At 42.8% G+C, this 22164-nt stretch overlaps 1 protein-coding gene across 1 annotated transcript; it reads right to left on the reverse strand.

Moving 5' to 3' along the window:
* slc4a5a (solute carrier family 4 member 5a) lies at positions 1-21955 on the reverse strand. The gene is made up of 25 exons (XM_068720841.1): positions 21907-21955; positions 20848-21054; positions 18848-18977; positions 17111-17271; positions 15916-16068; positions 15366-15482; positions 14358-14413; positions 12673-12830; positions 12503-12590; positions 11481-11635; positions 11017-11145; positions 10251-10425; positions 9198-9331; positions 8577-8848; positions 6743-6777; positions 5695-5886; positions 5054-5167; positions 4719-4880; positions 4423-4601; positions 4166-4238; positions 3513-3581; positions 2879-3052; positions 2365-2535; positions 2202-2260; positions 1-166 (listed from the first exon to the last, which is right to left on the reverse strand). The coding sequence occupies exons 1-25, from the start codon at positions 21941-21943 to the stop codon at positions 1-3; spliced, it is 3366 nt and encodes a 1121-aa protein (XP_068576942.1). The 5' UTR covers positions 21944-21955.
* Positions 21956-22164: the final 209 nt, after the last annotated feature.

The following is a 22164-nucleotide window of genomic DNA, read 5'->3' on the forward strand; positions in this document are numbered from 1 at the left end:
TCATAACGTGGTCTCGCTGCTAATGTCCCGAGGGCGGTGGTGGTCGATGTCCGAGTCGTAGTCCGACTCCATCTCGATCTTGACCTGGGGCACCGGGCAGGCCATCCCTCGGCCCATAGGCATGGCCGGAGACGACGGGCAGGAGATCTTCAGGTGGAGGGTGATGCTGAGGAAGGGCAAGCTCCGGTTACCAAACACACCCACAGACAAAAGCAATGAGGGGCTGAAGGAGGAGAGGGCGGAGGAGCTCAGCCGTGTGGCACCGCGACTCCCACTGCAACAGCTCATGTCAGTGATAAAGCAGGAGAGGAATGACTGATGAGAGAAATGAGCTGCTGCAGTAAATCCTCAATAGTTCACAAAACAAAAATACAGATTTGACTTTGAAGTTTCCCTCCAAGCTAATTTGCATTCAACCTGACACCATTTACTCTGTTTAAGTCAGCACATGTTGTCACACGACTGAATGCAGAACCTTATTTGAAGGCGACATCTTTTTTGTTTTATTTTTAAGCGGTTTCAAAACAGATGGATTTTGGTGAAAGAAATGCATTCAAGGCAGATATAAAAGCACAAAAGAGAATCACATAGCAACACTGTCTTCACCTTAATCCACAGTTAAACAACATCTGGCGAAACAAATTCAAATGAATCAATAATAAATTACACAGTCAATTCCAAACCATGCCTCTTTCAAAGCAATGCAGACATGAAGAATCTCCCACAAAGAGAAAGAAACAGGGTCGGACTGAATACTCGTGGTTAAATGTTTAGAAGAAGTCGCTCAGCAGCTGCTTCTTCAATGCGAACGTCTCCACCGAGAGCGACAAGGCGAGGGTGAGGCTACATGTCGCATGCAGGGGTGAGCATCACGGACTGATTCGTGAAAGTGATTCATCACATGGAGGAAAAAGAAACAACCAAAACAATGATGCTTGTTGAATGCTAATAATTATACATTTGTAGACAAACTGGCCTAAAATAAATCCTTTCCATGTACTATACAACAGGCTTAATACACCACACATTATTTTGTATTCATCTATTTAAATTCCATATACGTGAATCCAAACAAAGAACCCTGACCAATGGCTCTGAGACACAGAGCAGACTATACAGCATGCATGTCAGGTCGTCACCCTTAACCTCAGAGAACTATCGACACACATCAATGAAGAATTACACAACGCCGAGTTGTTCAGCGCAGTGCACACACTGTAAGACATTGGGCTTTGACACGTGACCCAGGAAGAGCAGCAGCAGGAGTTAATGCAGTTGACAGCATCACAACGATCTGCATTGCCTTAAAGTGCATGGAGAGGAGACTGATCTCAAACAGGACAACGAGGGGAAGCTGGACTACGATAACATATGTTACGCGTAAATAATCTGTCTGCAATCGTAAATGAACACGTCTGCCAACAAAAGTGACCATTTAAAGTCATATGTGTTCTTAAAAGCTGACAAATGAATGAATGAATATGAAAGTAACAAGGGCATTGTAATGAATTCATTTGGAAGTAAACAACACAGTACACAACTCATTGTATAATGCAATGCAATAATATGGCAAAAAGAAGAGCTTCTATGGACTACATCCATGCTACAGTGTCTACCTCTGCATCTGTGTTTGCTGTTAAGTCATTCAATTAAAACGTGTCAATTTGGGCAATTTGGGCCTCCTCATTACAATGGAGGTGAATGGAATTCAGTTTGTGGTGGTCAAAAAACTGCCTAACTGATCTATTCAAACTTTGTTTTTTAAAGTGCTGCAACTGTTCCACATCTGCACAAAGCTCAGAAGCTAAAGTCTGCAAGCAGCTGGAGGTTGCTGCTACACTCACACACTAAAGCCTCACTTTAATCATGGGAATGCACATACTATACATTCACATAGTATTCTAGTTGGTTGACTGAGATATAACTAAAACTAGATTTATTTACCTTTTTTTCTTTTTGGAATTTGTGTGAACTGACCCTTTAATCTGTGCACATTTACTGTGTATGACACACTTTTCCAATGCACACGTGTGTGTGTGTGTGTGTGTGTGTGTGTGTGTGTGTGTGTGTGTGTGTGTGTGTGTGTGTGTTAAAGACCACTGTGTGTAGCAGCGGCCTGGCAGTACGCTCTCCACTGAGACTGTGCAACATCAGAATAGACAAGGTCTTTGTAGGGGATGTGCAGTTTAAGGACACAGTACCTGCGATCCAAGTCTGAATCTGGGCTGGGTGAGTGGTTGGAGTAGGCGTGACACTTGTCCTGCAAGCAAACACAAACACACACAATAGAGAGGCACATCGTCAGAGACTTGTGTCATGATCCATCTTTTACTGCAGGGGGCAGCAGAAGCTCTTGTTCCTCACCTCCTCCTCACTGTCGTCTGGTTTGGGCTTCTTCTTGTCCTTCTCCTTGTCTTTCTCCTTCCCCTTCTTCTTCTTCTTCTCTTTCCCGGGAAGGAGGTCGTCTAGCCAGGCCAGGTCGTGCTGGGAGAAGACCATGTCCAGCATCTTTCGGACGACCATGAGACCCAGAATCTGAAGGGTTCAACGCAGAGATACACTGAGACACAAGCCTGATTTGAACTCCCATTAACATTCATCTCACATCCAAGTTATGGTCTGATTATGATTCAGCTGGATGGCATTTGTAAATGACATTAACATGTATCACTGTGCAATCAGACCACTTCCTCTTTATAATAGTTAGACTCTTTTACAAGTGACATGATGCCGAACAACACATTTTGAAATGGATATATTATTTGAAAATACTGGTTGGATCTTTACCTCCGTGATCCTCTCTTCCTCCACCCACGATACAACAACACAGGATCTATCAATGCTGTGTTTTACAAATGTGAGCATTTTTATCACATACCATAACGGGGAAGATGATGGCCAAGAAGGTGGATTTGAGGGTCCAGAGCACAGCCAGGCATGCGATCTGGACCAGTGTGAACAGGTGGACCTTCCTCAGAGGAACGTGACGGAGGTAAGAGTAGTCGGGCTGGTGCTTGGACGGCATCATGTACAACTTAATCCTGTCCCAGAACTGTAGACGAAGAAGGGGAAAATGGATGAGAGATGACACAAACTCACTGAGTCCCAAGATATCGTTTTTTTTTTCAACTCTGAATGTATTTGTAAAATTGTCTCTCTAGATATTGGTTATTATAATGAGATACCACTGAAACATTCAGCACAGCCACCCACAGGTACAGTTTATGTATTCAGCCCAGGCTTTGATATCTGCTGTTTATCCATTCCACATGTGCACATTTACAAAATGCGGGAGCTTAAAACAAATCCTGTTTTATCCCCCTTGCTATTCTGCTTTCTCTGCTATGTGTAAGGACACAACGGATCCCGTCCGCCCACCTGCTTGTTTGTTTACATGGCAGCTTTAATAAGCCGCTTCCCGCCCGCTGTCAGAAATGCAATAAGTAAGATGTCCAGCCACAATAACTCAATTTAATATGATAAACAACATCAACAGCTGCCACACAGTGTACCTGGATTCCACTGAGGGAAGCTACGCCCATGTAGAGGAAGACGCCGTACAGCACGGGCATGGGGATGAACTGCAAGCAGCAAGAAGGCCAGAAAACATGTTATTACGGTCAATATTCATACACGTTTCTAGACCGCTAATGGCACTGATGTGTGTTACATGAGCTCTGAGAGGCAAGTCTGAACTAAGTTGTTTTCTGTCCTGTGTTGATGACTTAAGAAGATCCTTTCATCTGTGAGAACAAGCTCAACGAATGCTACCACATTGAGCCCGTTAGCTAGAGCAACAACAGCGCTAACGTAAGTCTGAATCAACCAACGAGCTGTAGATAAATACAGTCGTACACAGACGCAACATAAAATAAGTAAACAACATTTCATTCATATAAATGTCATTTGAATCACTTTGAATGAACACGTATTTGTTTGTTCATTCATGTATTTAACCGTCTCATTTATTTATTTAATATTGAATACTTTGGGGTTCCATCGTGATGTAATGGAAGCAATAATAAGGATTAACTTGACCTCCAGAGGATCTTAAAACCACTAAACAGTCTTATTTTCAGGAAAGCATTTGTTAAAAAGTGAGCTATATGCAGATGGTTTAGTCCTCCATAAGAAACACGTGATTCATCCACTATATACTTCATACCTTGAGCACTGGAGCGAGGAAGATGGAGACTCCAGTTAGGGCAAACACCAAAATGCCTGTCATTCTTTGTTCTCTGTATATTGGACATTGAGGAAATACACACAAGAGACGGGTCAAGTTAATTTCACAAGGCTTCTCTCTTTCACAATTTCAATTACAAAGGACTTAACAAACAAAGTGCGTCTCTCATGCTGCGATATTGCCAGCGGCAGCATCGAGGGACGAAGTCACAGTTTTCTCTCTTATTGAGGACCGACCTGACCCCGAGGAACTGAGGCTGCTCTCCGGGAGCGCTCGACTCACTCTCCATCTTCAGAGAGTCGATGTGAGCAATGGAGATGACGGTGGCGGCGACGTACCAGGGCAGGCCCATGAAGGAGCAGACGGCCATCAGGACGCCCACCCAGAACAGATCCAGGTGATATCCACAGCCTTTCTGCCGGGGGACATTTGACTTGTTGTTGTTTAAATGTTAACTCTAGCTGGAAACGTGCACTAATACCACTTTATGGTTAAATATGAAAGATGTGTTTCATCCATAAATGTGCCCTACCTTGAGTTTGTTCTCCTTGCGGTTAACAATGACGGCGCTGATCTGCTGGTCCATGAAGATGAGGATGGTGACGAGGAGCGCGGGGACAAAGCTGGCCACGTAAACCCACCACGGATTCTTACCGAAGGGCATCACCAGCCAGCCGCGACCCGGCCGAGTTGGCTAGTGGGAGGTGAGAGGTCACTTCACTTCAACAACCGAGCAGCCACAGCGGTACGGACACATTTTAGACCAAAATAAGACCTAAGATGAGCTAACTGTCTCCTGGCCCTAATTCATATCGCTAATTTATTAACAAATGTATTTACTGTGAAAAGAGTTTTGAAAATAGGTACCTTAAATTCTGTGGGGACGATTAGCTTGGGAGTTTTGAGTCCCAGCAACATATCAAGCCCCACGAACGTCATGATGGCCATGAAGATAGAGAAGTCACTGATGAGTTTCCTCAACTGACAACAGACAGAGAAAAAAACAAAGTTAGAAAAATAAACGTTTCTTAGCAGGACTGTTATCAGAGACACAGACTGATAGGAAGCAACTATACATATATATATACATATATATATATATATATATATATATATATATATATATATATATATATATATATATATATATATATAATGACGTTATCATTTCTCATAGAGGAAGAAAAGCACCCTAGCTTGTTTCTATTTCATTAAAGCAATTACCATCATCTGGTGAGTCAAACTAGCTGATTTTTGACAATAGGACTTGAAGCTCTGAGTTTTCTTTTTAATTTGGTAAGTTTTTTGTGAATAAATTTGGCCACAAATAGAGCGGAACAGGCAGCCTGACAAAGTTTCTTGAGAGGATTCAGTGAGTCCAATTCCACTCAAGTGCGATGAGGTTTAATTTAAACTAGACTCATCTTACTTATTCTGCAAAATGTGTTGTTATATGTGTATTATTCATTAAATAGACACACAGATAGACTGACGGATCATACTGTCACCTTGGTGGGGAAGTAGCGACTGAACTTGAACTTCTTGAGGCTGACGGTCATGGAATAGGTGCCGAAGAAGAGGATGAAGGACATGAGGGCCAGATCGGGGACAAACTTGCAGGTCTTTCCCACCAGAGAGCCTCCGTACTTGAGACACTCCTTCTTGCTCAGCTGGCTCCAGTCCAAACCTGTCACGTTCAACTGGGGTGGTGGTTGGCGGTGGTGGGGAGACAGGAGAGGATGAAGAAGAGTGAAGTGTTTTGACGCAGAGAGAAAAAGGAAACACAGACGGAGTAACAAATTGTCATCCCAGAAGTGAAGTTGTAATCCAGAGTGAGACGAGACGATGGGTTCGATGAAAGAAACAAACAAAGGAGAGAAAGAGGAGAATAAAGCCGCTTCTTTATCCGACAGACTTGATGATACTTGGTTTGGCTGTAAACAAAACAGGTAGCTCTTTTCTAACGTTGCTATCATATGGGCTTAAATACAACCCCAGTAATTCATTCTGGGAAAAGCTGATGTTTCCGACCCTTTAAACCTTCAGCTTGAAATACAACGCACCAAAATAACAGCTCTGTCTCCTAAAAATTGCGTTCTCATACAACGAAACTGCATTGTGAGTTTGCGTTTTGAGGGAAACATATTTTGTCGTGGATTACGTTTATTTTGGACGAATCAAACACGAATACGTTTTAAATTGATTGGTGATGGATGGACCACAAGACGGAGGTCTTTAACCCACAACACCGCCGTTTGTGCCCTGTGTGAATAAAGAACCTGTGTTGCCTAAACATAATCAAGTACTTTTGTTTGGTTTTGTTTAAACTTAGAAAACATTTTAAGCCAAACTAACTAAGTAGTTTTGTAGCATTTTTTTTTTTGTTTTGTATTGTTTGTTCACCACATGTTTGAAACGATTTAAAACTGTTCCGTCCAGAATAATTTCTTTTCGTAATTGAGGGTGCAGTTTAGTTGTATGGGAAGATATTTCTGAAGGAGACAGGGTTGTATATAGAGGCAACAAAACGAAAAGGGAATGAAAACAAGTACTTACCCCAGAGACACTGGAGCTGTTATCTGGTATTGGAACTAAACCATTGAAGATCATTGCAGCCACTGTTTATGAATGGGAGAGAGACGGGCAGAAACAGGGAGGTAATGAGACGGCAACGGAAGAGGGGGTGAGGAGGGAAACAAAAGGAGGAGAAAAAAAAAAAAGGCAAAACACAATGAGAATCCAGCGGCTGGGCATCGCAGAGAGCACTCCAGGCTCATGCAGACGAACAGAGAGGTACTCACTTCCAAGAGACGGTAGCCAAATTGTTTGTGCATGGCGAAAACAAACAAGAGACAAGTCAGTTACAGAAACCGACGTTTACAACAATGACTGCAAATCACTGCCACTTTCAAAGATGGTCGACGGCTTACAGAACATCTGTGAATACAATGAAGGAATCCCATTTAAAGTAGACTACCATGAAGCCAGGCAAGCCCAAGAGAAATAGTTCAACATGTATCTTTTTACACAAACAATGTTTTCTTAACAGGACAGCTTCTGTTTGGTTACTAAAGGTGTGTACTGAGCGGTGCGTTGTGTAGTTAAATAATCTTAGTGAGAGCAATGGGGAAACTGTTTCTACTCCAGTTTAAACATACACTTGACATTTATTTAGTGGAATTTTGTGTTTCTTATTTGCCGGCATACAAGCCAATATTGTATATCTGCATAAGCTAATAACAGTCAATACGGTGTATTGTCCTGGCCAACAGAAACCACAGATAAATGAAAAATGTATTTATACTTACTCTAGAAAAACAATGAGTTGATTTTATTCTTTAATCTGACTTCCTAAACTGGCTTTAAGAGGCACCTGTTTGATGATGAACTCCAGAGCGACGAGTAAACATGAATAATTGGGAAGAAGACAGTCAATAGTCAACAGTTTGTCATTCTGCTGCTGGCCGTTCACTCTCGTCCACCAAAAGCGACGGTTTACGAAGCAGCTTCTGCTCGCAACTGTTTCAACCCGATCAGAGGAAAAATATCCATTTGCAGCTCATTTTTCTCACTGTGATGGATCTCAAGTGACTCTTCAAGTTAGTATTGTAGTGTAGAGGTATGGCAGGAAATGAACTCATAAACTGCTCTCGAAAATGGTTGGTAGTAATTAGTACGTAATTGGAGGCATGATTGTATTTGGGAAAGGAAGGCTACCACCCTTCACCAATGAGAACTGGGCTTTCTTCTTAGATGCAGCGCTACACTTATACTTAGGCTGAAATGATAAATGTCGTTTAAGATAAAAAATCGAACACTCTCCAATAACTAGGCTTTAATGTCATGACAAAACATTCTCACTCCCAACTCGACTGACTTGGTTTCACACGCGGCTTCTGACTGAAGGTCCCACGTTTGTTTGACCCATCCATCCCCCCGTCCCGTCTGTCTTTTGTGGACTTTCTGACTCCATACCACTTCAGATGCTATGACCGTATAATACTGACACGGATGGGTTTACGCTGGAGTTGGTTGAAAACCCGGAGCGTCTCATACAGACGCTAAAGGCTGTGGCTCCGTATGTTGAAGTCAGACACCGAGGGTCACCGACCAAGCGGCAGTATTTGACAGGTTGGGAGTGAGAATGTGTCGTTCATGAAAAGTGGGGAAAAATGTTCTCCACAACTGAAGGATTGAAGTGAACACAGACGGTTTTAGTCTCCTCTACAACCTGCCTGCCTCGGATGTAAATTAGCATTCTTGCAAACTCCGGCAGGTTTATATCTTGTATTTTATAGTGATGTTCAATAACATAACCCAAAAAGAGCCACCTATATGCCGCCTTGTCGATAAGCCCCCTGCATCTCCCTGAGCCAAGGGGTGAACTCACTCAGGTCTGGAGCCAGGCACTCGCACTTGTAGGTGGTGACGTAGTCGGGCTTAAAGTCTGTGTTGATGGGGTAATATTTGAAGGAGCCCACCATCTTCTTGATGGCGTCAGAGATGAAGATGAAGGAGATGAGGCTCGAGAAGCCCTCCTCGGTGAAGCGTGTCATGTATTTAATGATGTAACTGGCATCTGTAGCTACCAGGATGAAACACTGCAGGCAGGAGTGCATGCCGATCCACAGACGCAGCTCCATGTAATCTATGCTGTTGTTCCTTTGGCAGTGAGAGAGAAGCATGGTGAATGCACTGACGAAGGGAATTCATGTATATGACCAACGCTAGTCTTCTGCACATATATCGTATGTATCTATAACATGAACATACGGACAAAATATAACAAATGCAGCAACCTATTCCAAGTGTGTAGCCTTTGAAAACCAGTACATATGTATCAATATCAAGAAGACACACGCATACAGTGTAGAGCAGGAGATTCAGTTGTGTTCTTTCTTTATAATGGGATTATATAATAATCCTCTAAATTACACTAAGAAGCGTGTCAGGTACAGTATTCCCACTTTGTCTGTCTACTGCAAGATCATTGGGCTCTCCAGACGCTTACTTGCTGAATTCAAAAAGGAGCTTTTCAAATATGAGGATGGGTCCAGTGGAACTGAGGATGATGAGGGGCTGACCGCTGAAGAGACAGAAGACAGAGCCAGCCAGAGCTGTTCCCAAGAAACTCTCCATCACACCCTGTTGGAAGGGAAGGGGAAAAGGATTCGGGGGGGGGGGGGGGGTTCATAGACACATTGTTGTGGAACGAGAGTCACAGATCAAGTGAAAGAAGGAAATGAAAGTGCTGCTGAAAATAGCTGGGAGAGTTGGGACTGATCTTAATTTTTGTTGTTGTGGTGTGTGTGTGTGTGTGTGTGTGTGTGTGTGTGTGTGTGTGTTGGAGGGCGTGACGTGGAAGTGACAGCGGTGTGTGTTAGTGCATCAGACATTAAACAAGATGCTATATTTAAACTTCAAACAACCAAAGCACTGATCTGAAATGATTCCTGCGTGCATCTGTGTGTTTGCGTGCACGAGTGTGTCAACGCTTGTGTTGGTGCAAAGGTATTGATGCAGGAATAGGAAAAGGGAGACCTGGTCTGATGCAAAACCACAATGAGCTAAAAATACTCTGACTTCCCAGTGCAGCGGTGCAATAAATACGAAGCTGTGGAGCAGCCAAATAGCTTAGCACAACAACTGGAAGCAGAGGTAGATGAGCCTGGCTCTGTCCATTGGTAAGAGAAACAGCCGACCAGCACCCGAAGCTGACAAATTAACGTATTTTATATCATTTGTTTAATACGAGGGCATATTAAGGGCAAACTCTGGTTCTATGCTGGACTTCCTGAAGTATTTGCTGGATGCCCGAAAACCTGAAATTGACAATAAGACTACAGGAAGTGACTGCTCCCATCCAAGAAAACACATAGAACTGCAACGTGGTGTTTTTTCACATTTTGTACGGTTTATCTTGGACAAAGCCATGATTTATGCTATTATGTAAAGCCTGACAGCATGTATAGAACCCTCAGAAGCGCAAATCTAATTGATAAACCAAGTGTACATAAATCACTTGCTCTGTTTGTTGAGTTCGCCGCTCCTCTGGCGTTTTTACCTGGTAGTTGTCGGTAGCATCTCCCAGCAGACCACCGAAGGTGATGGCGTTGGTGATGCAGCCCAAGTAGATGAAGAGCACTGCGGAGATGGACTGAATGTGGAAACCCTCATAGATGTCACTAGGCAGCCATGGCAATTTCCGCTTTATGTCCCGGTACAGACCACCACAGAAGCTAACGTACACGGACAGAAAACACTGGTTAGGATGCTTGATAAAAAAGTGTCACTGAACTAGATCCGGATAAAATCACATTTGGTTTATTGATTCTGTTCTGAAGCTGGCGGTCCATCGCCGCTGCACTGACCGAGGATTATTCTTTGTATCCATTTTGAACAGACACGCTCCTTCAAGCAAAATCTAATTATACAAACAACAATTCTTTTAACAGCGGCCCTCACCCCAAACCGTTTTGGAAAACTGCTAAAATCATGGAAAATAAAAATCCGTCATATCATTTACCTACTGCAATCAAAGCCGACAGACAGCATTGTTATTTCAGACAATGCCAGAATGGTCAACTATCTCAACAAACACTTTGTTAAGGCTGGTCATGTCTTTGTAGCTGCTACGCCTTCTCCTGCCGTCAACCCAGCTGACTCAGCGCAAAGCGTTGATCCCCTGCCTCCAAGTAACCTCCACTCCTCCTCCCAGTCAATAGAGGACTTTGAGGAGTCTATATTATTCCATATTCCATATGCCAGAGTCAGGTTAAGCTTGATCCAAACCTCTCAGCAGCTGACCATGTGGCCTGGACTATACCTACCGTCCAGTGAATGCCAGCTCCTCTCCGAGCTCATGTTGCGGGGGCATCTCCTCGTCCTCAGCCAGGCCTCCTCCTCCTCCAGCTGTGCCGTTGACCTGCCCCAGCTCGTTTATGGAAAACACCGACTTCCTGCAGAAACAGATACATACAACACAGATGTGAGCAAATATGGAGGGTATCAATTCATTCATGTATGATTATTAACGGGCTACTCCCTGATGTTTTATCAGTGCTGTTTTAGAGGCTTTTCACCCCTGCAAGCTTTGGCTGGTGCTTGCTGACTCGAAGGTGTTATTGCACCCTGCATACAGCTTCATTCAAGAATCAATATATTTAGCTACCAAGTTGATTTTAGTGAAGGTTTGACTTTGTACAACTGTTGTCAGCATATAGCTCATTGTGCGACAGACAAAAACGCTGAGCGCTTAATGTGTGTTGCGGATGTGGATTTAAAAAAGTCCAACCTTTTGTCAGCCGAGGTGACTTTCTTGGGCGGCTCAATGCGAATTTTGGGATCCCATTCTCCAGGCGGCAGCACGATCACCTCATCCAAAAACTCATCTATGCCTGCGATGAGGTCCTCACGATCTCTGGCCTTGTAAGCTACATCACTGAAGAGCTGGGAGATGGAGAGATAAAGAGAGAGGACTTCACCATTTCAATCATCTTTATATCACGGTGATATTAATCTGTCTATGAACTGCTCTAATAACGAGGAAAACATTCATATTTTTCCCCTCCAAGAGTGCTATGTGGCACCTTGTGTTGGAGTCTTTGCTGCTGAGTTTCTAGAATGACTTAAATCAAGCTAATAACTGCATTCAGGGATTCAGACGATGTCTGTGTTACTGTACGTTAAATGATTACGTGGGCGCTTAATGAAACTATTTAATGTGATAAATGTAATTAAAGCCAGTCTTGCAATCTTTGGTTTTCTGCTTCTTTTTCAGCTCGCTATTTTGTGGGCGCACACACAGATGAAGTAAGCACAGAAACAAACCCAGCGGGCATTTTGTCATTGGATAGATGAGGCTGTTAAAGCGGCTCTGTGAGGCTGTAATTGAGCTAAAAGCGAATGTCAACATGCTAATCATGTTCTTAGCTCAGCGAGGTCATTTGAACTCCTTTTAGGATGCCAGATTACAATCGGGATCAACCGGAGATCCCTCACCACTATCCTTACAGTCAGTGTTTGATTGTGGCAGGTAAACAAACTGTTTTTGTGCAAAACTGTGGCAATCTAATAGCCTATTATTTATTTACTACTTGCATCTGTTATTCAAATACACACTACCATTAACAAGCCATGGGTGACTCATTATCCCAATAGAAGCCCTGCTCCTAACTGATGCTTAAACATCATCATCACTGCACATGCATTTCAGTTTCACCTCCAGTTCAGTAAATGACACGTTCTCTTCCAACACGTTTAGAGAGACGGATACAGCGTGAGCTGTCAAATAAATAAGGCATATCATGGACTTACGTCATCCACCATTAGGGTCGCTATGGCTCGGCCGATCTCATTGTATGACTTGGCTTTTCCCAGGGGTCCCAAGAGAATAAACAAGAATCTGTATGGTAATGAGACAAGTAGGAGGCATGAGCGGGGGTGGCAGGTGTCTCTGACAAGCAAAAGACTGCAGATCATGTCACCTGGTGGGAACAGGGACCTCGGTGAGACCTCCTAGTGTTGTGGCCTGGGCCAGACGGACAAAGGCTACAAAGGGTTTGTTGAGAAAATCGACTTCTCCCACCAAGACGTTGGATGCCTCTGCATCTCTGGGTATCTTCTTCATGAATTTGTTTCTTAGCTACAAAAAGTAGAGAGACAGAGAGAGAACAAGTTAAGACATCTTTTATCAGTACACGTCTGATTTATGTTATCTATCTATATATATATTAACTATATAGATATTCAATTAATTGTTTCAGTCATTCTCAACACCAAATTGGCAAACATTCCCTGATTCCAGCTTCTAAAATGTCAGCATTTTCTGCTTTTCTTTGTCATATGTGATAGTAAAGTGAATGCACTGATTTTGTATTATTTCATGAAAAAAAAAAAACCCCTGCAAGAAGACAATAGGCCATTAAATCAACAGTAAAATGAATTATTAGTTGCAGCCGTATATATTTGACTGGCTCCTCCCACATTGATCATTGAAGTGTCATCTTTATCGTTTGTCACGAACAGTGTCTCTAAACCCGGCAGTGAGTCTGGGAGTTAAATCGGCAGAAGTGCTGCAAGATAACAACCCTGTGATATTTCATGAGCATTGAACAGCATTAATCAGAGAGGCAAAACAAGGCTGGCAGAGGGACGGCGAGCTAACCTGACCCGTCTGATTGCATGTCAAGGTGTGGCAGGATATTGGATGGCAGCACAATAACACTCAGTGATGAAGAGCCTTTGCCAATAACACACAGCCCAAACCTGTGGCTTCATGTGAAGGCCAAGCACGCGGGCCGGACAATGAGATCCATGTTTTTCCAGGTGCCAGTTCAGTATTCACACACACACACACACACACACACACACACACACACACACACACACACACACACACACACACACACACAGGCAGTAACAAACTAGCGCTTGTCCATTGTCACATGTGACCTGCTGTAGGCCTGTAAATACAATTTGAACATCCAGCCAACCACTCATGACCGGGTTACTTGGGACTGGACAACCGGTGCTCGTCGCCATAGTTGCACCAACAAAGTAACAAATTTCCATTCATTCGTTTTTGAACATTAGTTCATATCGCTGTGAAGGACACTTAATCTTGACCTGTCTGTTCCAAAGCTTGGTAGCCTAATCCAAGCAATAACGGCACGCGCTCGCATCGGTCCAAGCATGTGTCGCTGGGTTTAAGCCACATTATTGCATCGGCCCCACAAATGAGTTATGTGCTCGCATGCTTCCTCTATCACTAGCTGTCGCCTTCACCAGTAACAGCAAACGGAAGATTGATGACACTTAGGACTGAGCTGGTTCTCGCCACTCTGGTGAAACATCAATTCAACACAACACAGCGCCTTACTGAAACATGAGATAGGTAATCTCTGCAGTAATACAAATCCACAAAGAGGAAAATGAGCATAGACTCCAGACATAGCTTTGACGCAGATACATAGACATTTTGCTATTGTAGAAGATAAAACATGAATAAAACATGAATTTAATGATAAAGCCAAAACCCTGCAAATGTAAAACCCACTTGCTTTGAGGAAATGTTGATTTTGAGGTTGTTATTAGCTCGGTCAACATCACTCTCTAATGTGTTAGTACGGTACACACTGCTGAAGTATATGCAGCAGATTAAAGTCTTCACCTGGTCTGTGCTGGGAGTATCTGCAATATCGTTCATACTCCTACTCTGGGCGTGACCTGGAGTTCAAAACAACAACAACAACAACAGTTATAACATCTTAATTACATGCAATATATTTTAGCTCATTAATGAACTGTAAAATGAGCTACACAATACAGCTATAAACTACAATAACAATATATGTACTTACAATTACCATTCATGACAATCAAAGAGCAAGGTAACGCAATTAAACAAAACACGTCTCCTCTTTTTCATCATTGGGCATGATATGTAAGACAATATATACGACTCAGAAATTAGGGAGCACTGCATGCAGATGAAAACTTAATAATAATGTCATATTGAGTGAAATTGGTGCATCTAATGTAGAAAACCAGTTGATGCACAAATCGTGCGTATTTAAAAGATGCTAGTTGAAGATGAAAACGCTCTGGGAAAATCATCCAGTTCAATCCAAACTGTTTTACTACACTAAACTGTTAAGATGCCAAAATCCATGACCTGTTACTTAAAATATTTTACCCCAAAGGCAGAGAGCACGATTTACATTTTGAGGACTTTAATAACTCTTAAATTGGGGACAGTAAACAAATGTTGGTTCATGCGTTTTGGAATGAGTGGGTGAAGGGGTTGAGTCCAGCTTTCCCACCATGCATTGTAGATCAATATGGCTGACACTGGCCTTTGAGTAAATAAGTAGGTCAATTTGATTTTGGGCAGTGGATGCCATTCCTCTCTGACAAGCAGGTGGCACAGGGGAGACCACGAACAAGTCAGGGGGGCACCATGGGGAATCAGAAGATTCTATCAGAAATAAACATTGAGTTGGAAATTGGCTTAGAAAACATTGGCCATGATTTTCCCTGCCCTAATACATGCGATCTTATGTTAGACACACCCCTTCTGACAACACTGGAGGCTTGTTCCTGATGACAGTTGTGTCTAACCATAATGCACAGAATTGCATGCAAACCACATACTGTGAACGTATAGACGCACACTCACGCAGGCGACCGTAGTTGGCAGTTTGCTGTTTCACTCGGAGGTCCTCTGTGGATCGATTAAAGTTCGCTATTGGCCCTGGACCTGTCCCCGGACCACCTCGGGGCCCTACATTACGATCTGGCAAGAGAAGGCAAACAGAAACAGACACAAACAGTAACAGAGGGGTGGGGGGGTGATGCTTTATGATTTGTCTAGCAGTAGGTGTCCTGCCCGGATGAGATGAGGAAATGCTACGGCGGTAATTAACTCATCAAACATTAATACATCCCTTGTGGAGGATATGAGCCTTGTTGACTGCAGGAGTACGTTCATTCATTTACCAAGTGAGTCCAATATATGCATAGCAAATCTAACAGAGGCTGCACAATTCTACATGGGACCAGAGTGGAGTAATCGTTGATAAAGAAAAGAAATTGCTATATATCAGGTACACAGTGTCATTTTGTGTGATGGCATGTCGTAAAGTATTATCAATCATGGAACTAGTGGTCCCACGGTGTTTTCTTTTCTGTCAGATCATTTCCAAAAAGCTATAGAACTGGACACTCACTGGAGGAGGAGCTGGACTTGCCGATGTCGGCTAGCGAGCGGTGGATCGGCTTCTTGGTCTGGTGTCGGTGCTTCCTCAGCAGGACAAAACTGATTTTATCTCTGAGTTCAGGAGATATCATGCCTTCCTCGATCTGTCTCTCAATGATGTCATCTGGAAATGGACACATTCAAAGTTCACGTGAGGAAAACTGGCATTGGGATCCAGAATTTCACGCATTCACACATTGTCTTACTGTAGTTTGTTACCATGTCATACATTGCAGTCTATGTTGAGAGTATCAACATGTATACAGTCCTGCTGGTCCTGTGTAAAGCACAAGACCAGTGGCCTCAATTTAACACAGTATAGAGCAGTTCACAACTGAGTGCATCACTTGACCGAGTAACGTTAACGGGAAATTGTGGTACAAGCAACAGCATCGATGTGTATGCATATAAAAATATGTTACGTGAAGCTGCAACCATTTTACTGCAAACTAACCCTGTGACTGTTGTCATTGTTTCATTTTCTATTGATTATCTAATTGATTTATTGACCACTCCATACTAATGCATCTGCAGCCTGCGCTCTGGCATATGGTGAGTAGTATGGAGAAAGTGGGAAAAGCATGAGTTGGCTGCTGTGTCACGCAAATGTCAACAGGGAGAGTTAAAAGGTAGTTATGGTGGGAATATGCATACAGTAGCAAACCATGCACCCGACACCTACTAATTAGATTCAACTATCATTAGAACGCTATGAGGGTTTGCCTCACATTGGTTGTGAATACAGTAAAACACAGTTTCATGTAGAATACACAGTAACATATATGCTTACACCTCTGCAGAATTCTCACAATTGGACCCTTTAGTGTGTTCCAATATGATTCAAATAGACCTTTGTAGTTGTAGAGGTACACTCTATTCATTTTGGGCCTGAGCCAGAGGCCCAGGGTTCAAGATGCAGTCACTTCCAGCTTGATCATCCAGAGCAGACAACTCCTGACTGCATTGCACTCCTGGGCTTTTGGAGGGAGCTGAACGTCTGGTGCACTGAAACAATTCACCCTGGGACAATCTATAAAACAGCTGACTTTCTGGGAAGCTCACCATTAGGGACAGGTTTGGCTTGCTAACAAGATAGTAGCTAACATTGTGTACGAACAGAAATGTATCTGGCCAAAAATGACCACTCAGTTGGCTGAACGTCTCACCAATTATCTGCGGTAGTGAGTAGCCTTCCAGGTCCAGCAGAACCGTTCCCGTCTGGAGACATGTCCTGAGCTCAAAAAGACTATGCAGGGACAGCGTGGACACGTGTGGTTTACTCCACCGTTCTCCTCCCTCTTCCACCTTCTCTTCAAACTTCACCCACCTGAAGGCAGCAACAAAAAAACAACCAACAACCACACAGAGAGAAGACACGGGTGAGGAATACACAACTGTCGAGATTTCATTGAGCTCTGCATCTCGGCTCTGCTGGTGGTGCCCATTACTCAGCAGATGTCTGTGGCTTGAGCTTGCGGCCGCCAGGCGTGACACCGTACGAATGAGAAGCAGACGGTTGTTTGTGGAGAAGAGCAGAGAGACCTCAGATCAGTGCTGCTGCTACTCCTGTCAAACGATCACTTTTATGACCTTTCCGAAATGTTTAACTCAGTCTGATCTGGTAACAGTTCACAGCCTGAAAATGCCAACTATTTTCCTTTTGCATTAATGTAATCCAAAATTCAGTTTGAGTGGGCTGTGCAATAGAAAGTTGACAGTGCTTTCTGCATTGTTGGTTAATTGTGCAAAGTAACCGTTTTCTGAGTTGACGTTGACCTTAATATCCGTTTTTTGAAACTGATGAACAGGGAAGCTCCTCCTGAAACATCAAATGTCATCTAAACTATGTAGCAAAGCAGTTTCTTAATAGATATAATTAGGGATGAGATATTATATCTGCCTTTCATATATATATATATATATATATATAATATCACTGTATATCTGCAATCAGCTTTTGTGATATTTTGCCTTGTCAAAGCAGGAACAACTCAGTTGAAGCTAATGCCAGTAATACATGCTCCCTTGCATTAAATTGCCTCAGTGTTCTATGCCACTGAGTCAACACAATGCTAGGACGAGCTCCTGATCAGATCACCTATATCTCATTTTAATTCTTCTTTAATTCAACAGGCAGTGAGAGAGAGAGATAACTGCTTGCTTTGTGTACTCAACCGCATATCCGAAACGAGGCAGGTGCTCTTGCAAATTGGGGGGAAAAAAATCGGAATAATCATGAGCGCATTCCAGGTAATTCAAAATCTAAGAACAGCGAGGAAGGAGTAAACCAGAGGATGGATCAGTTAAAGCGTCCTGGTCTTGTAAGGATGTAAACCTGACATGTTTTCTGTGATTTCATTCTTTGCGTGGGCTTCTCTGTTTTTCTTGCAACCTACGTTGAAGATCTACGGTTGCTTCTCTCCCATTTATAATGTATATAAAAACTTGTTTCTGCCCAAGCTCTTCTCGTGATATTTAGTGTTTTCATTATTTGAATTAGATTCACCTGATATTTTAATATCTGGGTCATGTGACTGCCTCCTATTGGCTGCTTACACTATATAGAAACACCTGTTCTGTTTGTAATTCCTCGACGAAGAGCTGCAGTGGTTGAAACATGTTGGCTATTTTGAAGACCTTTGAATAGATCTGTCCTCGTCGTTCTTACATTCCGGTGTCTGGATGAATGGATGAGTCACGTCATCATGTGAACATAGTTTGCTGGACGCTGATGCGTATTTTGGACTGGCTGCATCATTTTTCAAGTGGATTTACTTCAGATTTCACAATATTTAAGCAAAAGCAAAGCAACAAAATACAAAAGCAATTGTGTTTTTTGAGTGCTAGAAGCCTGTCTGTGTCTGAATGTGATGGTGCACGTGTTTGTGAGTGTAGTCATCCACCTGGCCGACTCCTTCCACTCCAGCTCGTCTCCTTCTCGCTGTAGAGTGTCCATCTCAGTGAAGAGTGTCGGCGTGGGCATGTCATCATCTTCATTAAGGATGTAGCGTAGCCGCTCTGCCGCAGGAGACACTACGGCATGAAAGAGTAGACATTTTATACGAGCATTCATAGAGCTTCAAGGGCCTGACGATTATTAAATGCAACCTAAGTCATGATATTAAAAAGAGAAGCCGACAGTTTCTCTACGAGACGAAACAGGATGTCCCTTTTCCTTTTCTGAGAGGCCAAATCAAACTGATCTTTCCTTTGTGACTTTAAAGCTATAAATATGTTCCCTTACACCTTGTTTACAACCAGCTGTTGTATGTCATTCCAATACTGCTAGCGCTGTAGAGTAAATGCTCTCCAGCACTAGCAGCATTGATTGCAGTATTGAAGCGTACATCCAGATCACACATTTCTATCTGATTATAGGTATTCAATTGTGAGCCTACTGTACTTAAAATCCATTTCATTATTGTATGGAAGTTGAAGTGAACCCAATGTTCATCAGTGGCGCTGCAGGGTAATGAGCTGTCAGCTGACATGCTAACCCACGGACTGAGCTGTATGGTAATAAGTGTACACAGGGCGAGTCAATTATATCGAGCGAACTATGAATTCTACTTATATGTTGTTTTATCTGAATGGCAAGTGAAACTAATTTAAGAAATGCAACATTCATGACCACGTACACCTTTCACACAACATATTTGATGGAGAGTTTATTTTCCTTCCAATGCTCTCCAAGCTGTTTACGTCTTTACTGTCCCTGCTATAAACGTCCTCCTGGTAATGGCACTATATAATATATATATATATATATATATATATATATATATATATATATATATATATATATATATATAAGACCACAGTTGTGTGTTGATACAGTGCAGACAGTTTAAACACTTCTGCTGCAGCTGCCACTGCTTGCACCAAATCGATTTAGCAAGGTTGACAATGTTCCCAGGCAGAGTCTTTGAAAGCCAAAGCAGCAGCGTTCTGCCAGGCGACTCATTACTCCAACCCGAAACAGAAGCTACACATTCTCAGGCTGTGTCTCAGACTCCCTCTGTTCTCTGTTAAAACTGCTGGAAGGAAGCAAAATCAAATACAAAGAAATGAGGTAGAAGAGTGCAACACGATTGTAATACGTGACAGAGTCTGGATAATGTCTGTGCCAATTCTTTGGAAGGTGTTTAAACGTTTGAAGTGAAAGCCTCCTTGGCAGCGGTGTGCAGAACACCAGACTTCACTGGAACAACTTCTACCAGAGTGCAGCCCTACTTCCCTATGTTAGCAGAAGTTGCATTAGAGGCTATTCATTTTCCTTTATTCTACAGTCAGAAACAGTTTTATATTATGCTTAACTTTAAGACAGGCGCATGGTAGCACACTGTCAGCACCTAATTCATTAAAGAGTCAATGTTTGGTTGGTCAGAGACCACATCGGTCCCCAGCGGTCCTGAGTGGACACTCCTCCATCAAGTTGTCGGACTTGTAAGAGGCCGACTTAAAAAATAATGCTAAAAATCAATAAAGCAGAGGCTGTGATATCCCAACTTTTGGTTTCTATGTGGTTCAAGTCCTAAAAACATTCAATCCTACAGTTCCCATAATGCAACAAGTAGTGTCAATTGTCAGACTTCCACTGCCTTCTACGCAACCAAGTCGTCAAACTCTACATGCCACAGGTCTTATGATAAAAATGTGTATCTAAAGCCCAACCTGAGATGACATAATCATCAGGTTTTTATTCTCAGGTTTGATGAAGCCCCTCCAGAGCCACAGTAGACACTATAAGACCAGGATGAGTCAACCGCCTTTGACATGTAAAATAGGTTGGAGTGTCCCTTTAAAACAAGAACAAGAATGTTGAACTTATTTGTTCAATTAACAGACAATTTGCGGTTCTTGCTTTCCATGTAACTCTATGGCTCTCTGGACACTGACTTACTTGTGCGGTTGATGTCTTGGAGACTCTGCTCGTTTGAATCCAGGAGTCCCTCCTCTATGTCTCTGTAGCGGTTGTGCTCTTGCTGTCTGTGGTGACTGAAGTGTCTGTCCCTGTCCACGTCAGCCGCCTCACGACTAGAGCGTCTTCGCCTGCGTTTGCGTCGATATCCCCGAGGCACTGGGACACCTATGTAGATGGACTGATGGTCTGGGGACAAATATGGACTACATGAATGCTGTAAAATGCAAAACTAAAGTGTCAATATGGGTTCCTGTAGAACACCGATTTACCTGAGAATGAGAGCACAGCTTTTCCAAAACAAGTGACTTAAATGAATGCTTCATGAAAGGCCTCAACATAGTTGACTGACAGCGAGTAACACTGGCAGATTGTTTAACTCGATCTTTCATTAATCCCTCATACTCAGAGAAGTGTTTTCAACAACTTTAACAAACTCTGAATTTATTGTGTTTCACACCATGTCTGCTCATTCACAGATAAAAGCAAATCAAGTCCATTTAGAATCACTCAGGGCTGCAGCTTTCCTTCGACGTCGCATTTGGCTCCTAAAATCCCTGTTTTGGATTCTGTGAGCTTGATCATCTGCAGACAATTAGAGCGTTGCTCTAAAAAACTAATTGCACACTAAAGCCCATGTGGAATAACTAAACAAAGGGGAGACGCAAACCAATATTGGATGTTTGGAAAAAAAGAACAGAAACCTGCTGTTCAGTGTGAAGACAGAAAACACACAAACAAAGATATGCAACTCCCAAACCCCCCAAAATACAGACTCATACAATCTCATGTCAAACTTCACTCCTCATGTTTAGTCCATTAACAGCATTCACCCACAAAAACTCTCAGGACAAATTCAAAACTATTATTGTGACAAATTATCTGTCCCATGATAATACTAAGAGACAAAGTGGGCGTAATGGCTTCATTTCCTGTTTCTATTACTGTAACAGGAGCAAATCCATGATGGATTTTCCATAGATATGAACCACACACATGCAGTATGCGCGCACACACACACACACACACACACACACTCACCCTCCTCCTCCTCATAGCGAAGGTGAGAGACGCCCATTCCTCGGTCTCCATGGTCCATCCTGGTATAGAGGACGAAAGACAATTTTGAATGCATGTGTTTCAGTGACTTATGTATGTGTGTGTGTGTGTGTGTGTGTGTGTGCATCATCAATGCTTTATTTCTGACATAGAACACTCCGGCAGCAGCTCTTGTTCAATGACCTGCATGTTGGGTTACAGTGCAGATCAATGGGGAAATAATTAAAAGAGAGGCCAAAT

This window comes from Cebidichthys violaceus, unplaced genomic scaffold, assembly GCF_023349555.1.
Source record: "Cebidichthys violaceus isolate CVI_PGR_0920_01 unplaced genomic scaffold, fCebVio1.0.p SCAF_26, whole genome shotgun sequence".
NCBI classification, from domain to species: domain Eukaryota; kingdom Metazoa; phylum Chordata; class Actinopteri; order Perciformes; family Stichaeidae; genus Cebidichthys; species Cebidichthys violaceus.